Source organism: Falco biarmicus, chromosome 3, assembly GCF_023638135.1.
Source record: "Falco biarmicus isolate bFalBia1 chromosome 3, bFalBia1.pri, whole genome shotgun sequence".
Classification (NCBI taxonomy): Eukaryota; Metazoa; Chordata; class Aves; order Falconiformes; family Falconidae; genus Falco; species Falco biarmicus.
The window spans coordinates 117523254-117535325 of NC_079290.1; the positions used below are offsets into that span (position 1 = coordinate 117523254).

General features: G+C 47.5%; 1 protein-coding gene across 1 annotated transcript in view; it reads right to left on the reverse strand.

Moving 5' to 3' along the window:
- CSMD2 (CUB and Sushi multiple domains 2) overlaps positions 1 to 12072 on the reverse strand; it is a 305956-nt gene that overhangs the window by 131973 nt on the left and 161911 nt on the right. Inside the window, exons 12-13 of the mRNA XM_056332990.1 lie at positions 10676 to 10788; positions 2636 to 2818 (exon numbers count right to left, since the gene is read on the reverse strand). Of these exons, the coding sequence (XP_056188965.1) occupies positions 2636 to 2818; positions 10676 to 10788 (296 nt within the window). The remainder of the gene's footprint in view (positions 1 to 2635; positions 2819 to 10675; positions 10789 to 12072) is intronic.

Sequence of the window (12072 nt, forward strand, 5' to 3'; positions counted from 1 at the left end):
CTGCCTCAGCCTTTGTAACTTGGAAAATGCAAGTATCCAAACAAAAACCGGGAACTATGAAGCTGATTTGAGCACTACGAGGTGCTGTGGAATAGGAAGAACGAGAGGTCTTCAGCACCCAGTCACCACCGGCACCCAGTCACCACCGGCACCCAGACACCCACATTGCACCGAAGCAGAGCCCAAGCTCCGAGCAGACAGCTGGACTGACCGTGTTCCTGCACCCGGCTGCAGCGCTCCAGGCTCCAGTTGTTTGAGGTATCTCAGCTCATGAGAAAAAAAAAAATAAATCTGCACATATACAGCAAGGCGAGGGGGAACTCGCTTAGCAAGGGGTTTGTGGAGGGCAAGCGCTACCAAGGGCTTGCAGAGTTTCTCAAGCGCCCTACGTGCTTCACCCTGGCCGGTTAAGGGATGCCACGACAACAAAGAGGATGAAGATGGAGGGTCTGTTATCGTGAAGGCACAGACAGTCACGAATTAAGAACCCGCTGCAATAAGCAGATGCATTACTTAAATGGTTTGCGTTGCTTTGTCATCGAAGCCCCAGGAAATGAGTTCTCCACAATAAATTCTGTCTGCTCATAAATCATTTGCTCAGGACAGCAGGATGCACCATAGCGCGCTGTTTAATCTCCGCCTGCATTTGTCACGCGTTTGCAACCAGAATCAGAAGCACTGAATTGTTTGCATATTCCAACTAGCGGCACATAAATCAGGTTACCTTACTTCCCCACCTCACGCCCAATACATCTAATGGTCTCCCAACATTTACAGAGGGTTTTTTACTAATCCCCTGACAGATTTCATGCCAGGTTACACATTTTGTCATGCAGCCGCTTCCGATTCATGCACGCTAATATGATGCTGTCTAGAATAAAGGCAGGCGAGTAAAGGTGGGGAGAGGGCTATGAAACACTTTTTCCGCTATGTACATGTTGCCTTGTTGATTCATCAATTGCCAAAGCTGGAGGGCCACAGAGAACAGAACACAATGGAATTATTTCAACTGAAAGATTCATGCCTGTGCCACGCTTTGCACGAACTGCCGATTAGGGCTTGATTTCAGTATCTACCTACAAAAAAATAATCCTACTTTACTGGTAAATCTCTTTTCTATACTGCTATGATCCAACCCTGGGCACAAACTATGGGTTTAGTCTCAGTGTGAACTATCTGCAAGAACCTCAGCCGAAGCACCTGCTGTTCAAACTCATCTGTACTACCTGGAAACAAAAAACCAAACAACTTCTGACCCTGAGCACAGAAACGGCCTAATTTCTCCTGCTTCAAAGCTAACCAGGAAAATTCAATTTTCCTCATCAGCATCTTTAGCTGATTTGCTTGCAGAGAAAACCAAGTAGGAAGGGAGTCAGGGCATCTGGCAAAGGCAAAACTCAAAGTAATTGCTTCCTTTCCCCAAATAGACATTTCTCAAATGCTGGGAGATGAAATTAGCCTTTGAAAAAAGAAAGGCACTTATTTAAACCGTCTTCCCACATTCTCCCATAAATTGCCAACGTAGGAAGGCTAAACCTCCCCCTCGCTTCTCCCACAGCTGCTGAAGATCCCAGATTCAGCTCCGAAGTGACAAGGTTTGCTCCCCGCCAGCTGTGTCAACTCTTGGGCACGGATCAGCTCCTGCCACACCACAAACAAAAAATATTTTGTACTGCGGCATCGAACCCCAGCACACCTATTTATCTGCACAGCGAACCCACCCTGTAAAAATTATCAGTTCTGTTTCCTCTCTATCTGTTTTCACCACACTTCTGTCCTCTCTGTGTTGCTCAGCTGGATTGTCCTTTCCTATTTTTTTTGTTAGGATCCATCTCATTCCCCAACGCTAGAGCATCACTTCAAAAGTACAGACATTAACGTACCCAGCTAAGCAGAGGTGAAACAAAAAAAAAAAAAAGATTTTGCTCATAACCAACTGGGGAAAATACAGATACTTTTGCAAGTTTTAGTAATGTCCAAATATAACATTGTTTGTGAGCGAAGGTTCGGTCAATATAATCAAGCAGATTGCCCAATGCATCTTTAAAGGACAGCGAAACCATTAAAACCCAGTGGGGACTGTGCATCTAACTTCCATTTACAACTGGAAATTTTATCCTTGGTCACTACTGAGAGCATAATATCCTTCTGCTGAGAACTCATGCAACAAATTAAAAAATGAGGTCCAGCAGCAGGGAGCCTGAATATCGTCAGATAACGAAGGAAAATTAAATGCCCCAAAATAGAATCAAGTTTTAAATTGTTGTATTTTTTTGTGTCCGTGTCCATGCCTCCTGCCTCGGACACGAAAGCCCTACTTTCTCTCCAGAAGGGATGCGAACCCGCACAGCGAGAGGGCAGGGGGGCAGAGCAGAGAGAGCTCGTGGTCCCGGTGCGAGCCCAAACGTCTGTCTGGATGCTGGTCCCCGCTGCGCATCCCTTCCCTGCTGAGAGAAAAGCCCAACCAAACCCTCCCCGTGGCTTTGGTTAAGCCCAGCAGCAGCTTGGTGCCATCTCTGCCGCCAGGAGAACGTGCCCTGCCCTGGGTACCAAGCACAGCGCACGCACACACGGTTTACACGACCACCTCACCACACAAGGATGATGGGTTAGAGCCGACTCCTCACTGACTTACAAACACAAACTGGTTTCTGAGCAGACCACTGGCTACTCTTTTGGCAGGTAATTGTTTTCTGTCCCTTCAACTCAAAGGCAGGCTGGCACTCAAACTTCAAGCTGTCCCCGTGGCGAAACGTGGATCCTTCTCTCCTGCCGTAGGCTGGGATCCCAGGATCACCGCAGCTCCCTTGGTCAATCTCTGGAAAAAAAGAAAAAAGAAAAAAAAAAGAAAACAGAAGTTGCACGGGGGAAGGCTCCGACGCTGAGCTGGTGGGATCCCTGCCGTCACACGGCATCCTGGCCTCCCCCACCGTCTCACGGGAGGGGGTCAGCAGCGACGCAGAGCGCAGCCGACAGCATCCCAACATGCCAGTTTTACCAGTGCCACCGAAAGACCCTCCTAAAAACCTCCCCTGACCGCTTCCTCATCCTCCAGATAATCCCAGCCCACTGAAGAACACAGCGAGACCCGAGGAGATCCTCCCCTGCCCCTGCTCCAGGGACTTCTGCTGAGGCAGACGGACCGCGTCTCCCTCCACGGGAGCATCCTTCGGCTCCTCCGGCCGAGGGCACGCCGCTGGGATGCCTTAGCGCCATTCCACGTCTGCCGTCTTCCCCTTCCTGCCCCCGTTCCCATCTCCGCGTCTGGTCCCGAAGCCGCCACCATACTGCAGGGGAACGCAGAGGTTACCTCTTGCCGCGCAGGTATTTTGACTTCACGTAAATACAGCACACTGCTATCTGTTACCTTCGGCTCCGTAAAATTTCATTTCAAATTCATACCCCTGCCCTGTGTCACATTTAGCTACAAAACCTCATTCCTCCTCAGCCTGCCGAGCGCTCCCACACTGTTTCCCTGCTTCACATGCATCTCATCGTTCACGTCCTCCTGGTTTTATCCCCATCATCTGCGATCAGCCTCGCTGTCTTTTCTCCCCATTTTCAATTTCTTACACCAAATTGGAAACTTCTTTTATGACAGTTTCTTTACAGAGGAAAACGGCATAATCTGAGATTTGCATTACGCCATCTAATATTCCAATTTGGTTTGAATAACAACAAGCACCTCATTATTATTCTGACTCCAGGCAACTTAGAGACAGGTGTATTTTGAATAGAAGTCACAAACAAGGCACCTAGCTTCTGCTACTGCTGTATGCACCTGGAACTAAAAAGTCACTGCCACATAATGAAGCGTTCCAAAAATAATTTAATATATATTAATATGATAGTTTTCATGAAATAGGTGTCTTTTTTTTCCCTGTTAGTGAAAACAGCTTGCCAAGATTTACGTATTTCCCTGCCAACTTGGAAAATCCAAATGTTTCAGATTTGTACTTGCAAAGAAGGGACAAAATAGAACAGTTTGGACAACAAGATAGTGTTGAACTGTACGTTACTCTCAAAAAAAAAAAAAGCAGGAATCAAATCGTGCAAACGATGAAAAAAAAAATTCAGCTTTAAAACTCAAGAAACAGCAACAAGATCAAAGGGTAGCATGCATATTTTAAACACGTATCGTGTCCTGACAGGCACGGGAAAACTGGTAGTGCCTTCTGCTGCAAGTCAACAGCCTTTAAAAATTCATCTCTGGCATTCCTTCCCTCCCCACACCTTGAAGACTTGAAATGCAGGAGCAGCAGGCGCCGCCGCGGGCACGCTGCCTCGGCCGCCTTCCCCCAGCGCCCCCATCCCCGCTGCCACCGACACCGGCGGCACTGGGTGCCCCGGGGAAGGGAACGTTGAACACCCCGGTGCCACCGCGCTGTTTGTTCCTTGTTTGAAGAGATGGCCAGAGCGACACAGCGTGGCTTCCATCTCGGTGGGAGCAAAGTGTTCAGTCACCTCCCTGTCCTTGCCAGGCTCCTGCGCTTCCACCCGGAAACAACAAAACTCCTCAACAGACACACACGTTCCGGCCCGCAGCTCACTCCGGAGAGGGAGCCCCGGCTCCTAAAGCCCACGAGAGTTTTGCCATTAGGCAAAATTTTTGCTATTTGCCTGGAGGAGCTCCCCTCCGCACCGGCCCCAGAGGGATGGTGGCCACGGGACCTCCGCAGAGATGCTAAGCAGCTCCAGCAGCAGCCAGAGAGCTCCAGCGTGCAGCATATGCTGCTTTTTACAACAAGGACATGCTCAGGCTACCAGATACTCGGGAAAAAATGCAGCTGAGCAAAGAAAAAGAAATCCCTTTCGACCCTCTGCTAAGAAAGAATAAAGGTGCCCGAGATGCTCTCGAGGCACCGACTGTGTGGTCCCCCCTACGTGTGAGCTTCTGTAAGGGGACCAAGCATCCTCAGTCCCATCAATCCACCGATGAGGAATGGCACTGCAGGTGAGAGCATGGGAGCCTGAATCCTCAGTGAACCCTAGGTTCCTCAATCACTCGAGCACGCCGCACCAGCCCAGCTGGAACATTGCCACAGAGTGAAACCACAGGCTTAGGAATGGGAGAGAAACGAAGAATTAGAGCTCACACTTCCCACCGCGCACGTGGTCTCCTTGTTAGCGGCAAGCAACCAAAGCTAGCGCTTCTCATTGCATTAGGGAGGGCAGAAAACGGGATTTCTGTCCTGAGAAAATCCCCCGGTTCCTACATCTCTTTTCCTACATAGTAAAATTCACTAAATATGTAGCAGGGCAGAAATCCCCCCAAAAAGAGCGATTCAGAGATATCAAAACATGTTACTTCAATAAGATTGAAACATTTATTCTGATGAATGTTTAAGTAAAATCGTTTTCACATTAGAATAATAAAAGTCAAAACTAAACAAGAACATCTAAATCAAGTGTTTTGACATTATTTAAATGAAACAAGTCGACATGAATCTTTATCTTCCCCATCAAATATGATATCATGCAGATAAGATTTTGACAAAACAGCATTTTCGAACAGAAGATGTTTCACCAGCTATTTATGCTATTTGTCTTCTGGCTGTGGGTGGAGAAACCGGGTCCCTTGGCTCAGCACCGCGGTGGCTGCCCACGCTGCCAGGGTGACTCAGGAGAGCGAGAACCTCGCTGTTCCCTCACACCGCTGCACCGCAGCCCAAAACTGAGGCCACACTTTTCCTGGAGTTCTGGGGGAATTCCTGCTCCTGCCTGACCTGGCTCTGGAGGAAAAGAAGAGGATTTTGCAGCTGCAAGCACTGTGCTAGGAAAAGTTCGGTTTCGGGGAAAAAATATCCACAAGGTGTGGGACCTGTAAGCACTTCGAGGCTATAGGTGTGGAAATCACACAAACATTACCCCCAGTCAGAAAAGACCCTCCAGAAAATATTTAGCCTCACACACATTAATTTGTACATATATTAACTTTGCTGAAACTATGGAACGCTGTAAGCTTTCCGCCCGTACCTGAAGGAACCAGGACCAGGGTGCTTGTATTGCCTAGTTCTTTTTGTCGATCCCAGTGATGACATAAAAAGGATCTAGAGAGGAAACCCCATGAGCAGGAGGAGATCAACTAAGAAGGAAAAGCCATTTCTGCGTGTCTTTGCCACATCCTTCCCATCTAAAACCACCGCTGCAGGGCGAATGCAGAAACCGAATCCAGCAGCCTCATTAAAACCCTGTGGCATAACGGCAAATCGCTCCCACTACGGTTTATACAAGACTTAAATACAAGTAACATGACCCGGAGAGCACTTGAGGTCAACCCATCATAAGCTAAAAGCCTTCCCGTCTGTTGGGTCAGCAGTGCTGCAGCATGTTTTATGACATGAGTCAATACATTTAATGGAAAAGAGAGCAGGAAAGAGCAAAACACTGAAGTTTTCTGAGAGACTTCCACCACCAACAATACTGGGGGCTTAGGCAACGTGGAACCTAAATAAAATAATGTAATTAATGAAAGCCACCTGCATGTTATCCGGGCTTCTCGGTGAAACCTGGGAGCATTTCACTGGAGAAATCCGAAGGCAGCGCTCCACGCCAGGGAGCAGGAGCTCAGCTTCGAAAGCTAACCCTGCCCAGCAGCAGCACTACCTGCAGATGTATTTTTTTCCCCTCAAGTCCCCTAGGATCAGGCAAGTGAAGACGGTATTGATCGCTCTCAATTCGACACAGGTAATGTGTACGCACACCCTTACGCGCAGCTTGCACGCAGGCGTCCCTGCAGAGTTCCGTACTCGCGTATCACACATGTACCCCCCGACGTGGCCACCCAGCGAGCTCCCCCGACCAAACACCAGCCGGTTTGATTAAACCCAGAAAGGTCAGCAGAGGAAATCTTCAGGCTCCAGCTCTGCAGAGCTCCCTAAGCCTCTTAGCACCGCGGGGCTACATTTCGGCTCTAAAGCTAAGCTCCTCAGACCAAACACTTAGTCAGCGTTTCAGCAACAATAAATATTGTTTAATCATCCCCTGCCTGCAGCATGCTGGTGGTTCGGGACACAGACCTTAGTCAGCGCTACCCAAACGAACCAGCTTCCGACAGAAATCCAACCGAGATTAGCGTGCGTCTAGGAACCTAGTTCTGATTTTAAATTATTACTTTACATGAATGATACATAAATGCAAGGCTAAATTAAAAGCCGGCTTTGTTCTGTTTTTCCATGGTTTAATATTTCTGTCTCTTACCACAGAATTTTCAAGTGCTGATTTACTTTTATACTGTTGCTTGTAAGAACCTCAAGCTCATCGGTAACGGGAAGACTTTTTCCCCAACACTTCCCCTGCGAGGAGGACCAAGCATCTTCAGTCCCATCAATCCTCCGACGGGGAATGGAACTCCAGATGAGATTATGCAAGTCTGAATCCTCAACGAACCCTAAATTACTCAAAAACCTTTGAAAATGTTACCCGGAGGAATTATTTGTTCCCAACCGTTACAAGGGGTTGACCCGGGAAATTTCACACCACCATCCTGACGGCTGCGGAAAGCAGCGGCTCCAAGGGGAAGGTACTTTCAGAACAAGACATCCCAGATTAAAGGAAAGAAGGGAGAAGATAAGGCCCAGGACCCCAGGAGGCTGTAAGCCCTCCCACAAGTCAAGCACTAAATTGCGGTATCAATCAGCTCGCTATGGTGGTGAGAAAGAAAAAGACTTTTCCACCAAAGTGGAGCTTAATACAAATTTCTTCTGACAAGCCCTGGAAGTCCAAAAACATCGTTCACTATTATGAGAGAATGCCTGTTTAAAAGGATAAACTGGCTGCAGTTGAGACATTGGAGATTTAGAAGTAATCTTCATGAACATTAATGAGCCAGATCCTCAGCTGGTAAAGACTGACATGGCTTAATTGAAAATCAATGCTGTCGCACTGATTTACACCCACCGAGCATTTGCTCCAAACGCATCCAGTCTTGCAGTGTGAAGATCTGGAAACACCCGAATCCAGATACCTTGTGTTTTGCACATTCTTCCTGGAGTTGAATATATATATATTATATTTTTTACATATTTCTCCTGGAAAGCACGAGGACCTGGTTGGCTTCCCCCTCCCCGGCACCCTGCGCATTAAGAATCTGACGGCATATTGCCCTCCTCAGCACGTTCCTTCCAACAGGTCCTTGAATCTCTGCATCAATAAATCTCTTGGGCATAACTGTTTCAGCACTAGCAACAGGCTTTATGATGGCATTACGCTTAAAACGTACACTAAAACTTAGATGTTTTAGGATAGATGGCTATTTAAACATACTCTATAAGCAATACTCGGCCCTTCTACCAGGCAGATTTTTGGTCTTGAGTTTATATAGCTCCATTAGCCGTAATTTTCCTTTCACAATTAGGAAGACGTGTGGCCATAAAACTGATACGGAAACTTGTTAGTAAGTTGCATATAATTTCATAACGTATTTGGCAAGTGCTAATTGCCTCTTACTTAAATGTCTCTTTGCTTTGTAACTCCAAGCATTTGCAAAAACTAAAACCTCTGGATAGTACCAGTATGGACCTGTGCTTTGGGCATGGAGCGGATTTGCTTTGTTCATGCACAAAGCCCTTGTGCAAGGTCAGTAGCTGCTGTACAAAACCTGCAAAGATGCCCAGAAACAGGAAAAAAAAAAAAAGATATGAACGATCAGCAGAGCGTAGGCTCTGCTTCTAACACCTGCAAAGGACAGACACCCCCCAGGCAAGGGTTCCTCCTTCAGCGTTCAGCAGCAGCAGCGCCAGAATATTCCTTTTTTTTTTTCTTTTTTTTTTTCCCTTCCTTCCCTAGGACACCACAGGCATAGAAGAGCACGGCAGAATAGGCGGCAGCTGTGCAGGGTAAAGCTGGTGAGCAGGGAAGGGAGAAGAACATTTGACACTGGAAGTTCCATACGACAGGACTCCAAAGCAGGAATGATAACGGTGATCCCCAAACCGCCCGGTGAGGGCACAGGGAGCAGGAGCAGCTCAGCCTTGCTATAGATCAAACTCCCAAAAACATCCAGGCGAGCCAGAGGAGGACAAAGTCACGCTCCTTATAGATCCAAAGTTCACAGAAGATGAACAACAGCGTAAGGAAGTCCCTGTATCATGTGCTTTGCAGCTTTATGTGCTACGCTACAGGGTAAACATCAGATGTATCAAGAGGCTGAAAAAATATATCTGCATCGCTCTTTGGATGAGATTCACAAGGCTGCGGAGCGCTTTCAGCCCCCACAGCTGGCGGGCAGGGGTGCAGCAGCATGCTCCGCCAGGCTGCCAAGGATCAATCGCAGCCAAACGTGGCAGGAGACAGACATGGCAGCTCCTGCAGACAGTGAGCTTCCCCTCCCAGCCAGTGAGACTGAAATAGCACCATTAAGATGCTCCCTAGACTATCAGGCTAGATCTGCCTTCTCCTCCTTTCAATTCCATTATCTCTTATCCACGTCCCTCCACGACTTTTCTGCTGACCTGGTCCTGTAATGCTGTAAATACTCCAGCATCATGACCCAGTCCCCGCTCCCGGGCACTGCTCAGCCTGCCTGGACACGCTGGCATTCACCCCAGCCACGTTTTCGGGTAGGTCAGGTCCCTTCAGGCTCCCAAAACTGCGGTTACTTCAGTGTCACATCATCAGCACCACGATGGGCAAGTCCTGGCCTGAACACACGAGGGCAAGTCCCAGAGAAACGCTGTTAAAAATGAATGAACGCTAATGTGCATTTAGGGCCCTTGAAAGCAAGATTTCAATGTTAGTGCTGATGTCGGTGGAAGCTGCTGGTACTCAGGCACTTCAGGAGCAGCCCCCATACCTCGATGAAGATTTATGCGCCTACTTTTAGGTGTCAGAGACAAAAGAGTAAGCCTTCCCTGGCAGCAGCAGGTCACAGAGAAAACAGAAAGGCATTCAAGTGCTTTTCGAAGAGATTAAAGATGACAACAATACCAAAAAGAAGCTGACAGGGAAGTGGAAATGTTCCTGTGAAACGAGCTCCCCCTCCGCAGGCACGAGGCACTGATGGGGGATGCAGAGCACGTTCTCCAGAGCGGTGCTGCAGAGGGTGCTAAGCACCCTAGGCGCTCACATCCAATGTGGAGACACAAGAAGGAGATTCCTGGAAAAATCTAAAACCAACTCAACCAAGAATCTCAGAAAAGCTTCAGCCAGAATCACCAGTCACTCAGGTGAGTGAGGAGGAACACTTTTCCATCACCCTTCCTCTAAACCTGTAAATACCAACGACACCAGCAAACACAGCAGCTTAAGACAGACTTCAGCATTCATGTCCTAAAGCATTTCATGAGTTCCTTCTGAAAAATCCCAGCATTAACTTTTCTTTCACTTGCAAGACTCCAGACTACCCCAAGTTTAAAGTTCCACTGATCGACTGGAACCATTGATTACTTGATCACACTTTCTCCCGCAGACGCAGCCTGTTGCCAGCAGCTGAGATTCACCAACTCTTTTCCAACAAAGCAGATGAAACGGCAAAGAAACATTACCCACTCCGTCTGCTTTCATGGAAAAGCTGTTCTTACTGCAGCAAAGCTTCAGTTTTAAGGAAAAAAAAAATATCTGCAGAGCTTCAATATATTTAGAGAAGCCTCTTTTTCTCCCAAACAGCTGTACCCATCTCATCCCTGGTCCCTTGAAAACAGCTAAATTCTAAGAGTGAGAGAGATGCCTGGATTACCTTCATACGTTGCTTTGAATCCCAGCAAATTGCTGACACTGTCTGTCTGGAAGAGGAGCCACATCTGGTGGTGCGTGCTAACGATGAGATCGGGAACTGTGGTACCTGTCAAGCTGTAAAAATAAATAAGAACAAGTAAACAGCCTGTACATCTCCCCAAACTTATTATCCCACCAAAATAAAGGCTGCGTATGCCCCTGGGGGAGCAGAAAATAATGAGAGCAACACCGACACAATTAAGGATAACCCCAAAACAGAACACTGTCCAAAAATCTGATAGATTTTCAAGACTGATGAGCCTCTCGGTATGTTTGTGCATCCTACCTAAACAGGGAGCCTTCTACCACAGTTAAGGGTCGCTATTACTACCAGCGCTATAATAATTACAATTTAGTACCATTATTACAATGTATTATCCAGCATCAGTAGTAATAATTTCCTTCCTCACTGAAGCAAAACGTAAGCAAACAAATGAAATTCCCAGAACCCATACTGGTGACTGAATCCTCTTAACTGCCTGTAGAGTATTTGCTAGCATTACAAAAAAAAATTACCTTCAACACATTCTCGGCGACATTTCTATCCTCACAGACAAGTTTTCACAACAATGTCAAAAAACCAAACCAAAACAAAAAAAACCACCCCAAAAAAACAAACCCTGGAAGACAAGGCACGAGCCTCAAATCTGCTGAATGCCCTGTGAGCCCTTGAAAATTGCTACTAATCCAGGCGGTACGGGATGCTCAGGACATTGCCTACCCTTCAAGGAGACTCTTAGGAGAGCTGAAGAGATTTAGAAAAATGTCACCAATATATCCGTATTTATGAGCCGTGCGCGGCTCTCATTCAGCCTTTGGGATTAATCACCTTGTTGCGGTTCAACACGGCTTTAGAGTTTTATCCCCCACCCCAAGCGCCCGCTCCGACCGCGGCTCCCGCCCTTCCCTATGGAGTCACGGTGGGAAGGGATGGTCACAGCGTCCGTAGTGTCACGTTGCCCGTCTCAGCGGCAGCGTTAAACGTTATTATACTACGGCTGCCAAGGTATCATTGTGATAAATTTATAAATCACCTTCAATGCAACTGCTGTGAGTGGATAGGTGTTTATTTTTCCCCGTAGTGTTTGCTTAAATCTAAATACATACATATGGATGGGCATGGCTTCTGCCTGGCGCCGTTCTCAAGCACGACAGCAGCACCTGAAAGGTTTCTTGATAAAATTGATCCCCAAGCTCTCCAGGCAGAATTATTGAACCCAACGCTGCAAGGGAACACACCCAGCAGCTGTGTGTTGATACCATCCTGTGAGGAAACGTAACTCGCAGCCTCCGGGCATCCTTGCTGCCATTCCCAGCTTCCCGGGAAACCAGAGGCGGTACGGCCGAGCTGCCAGCGCC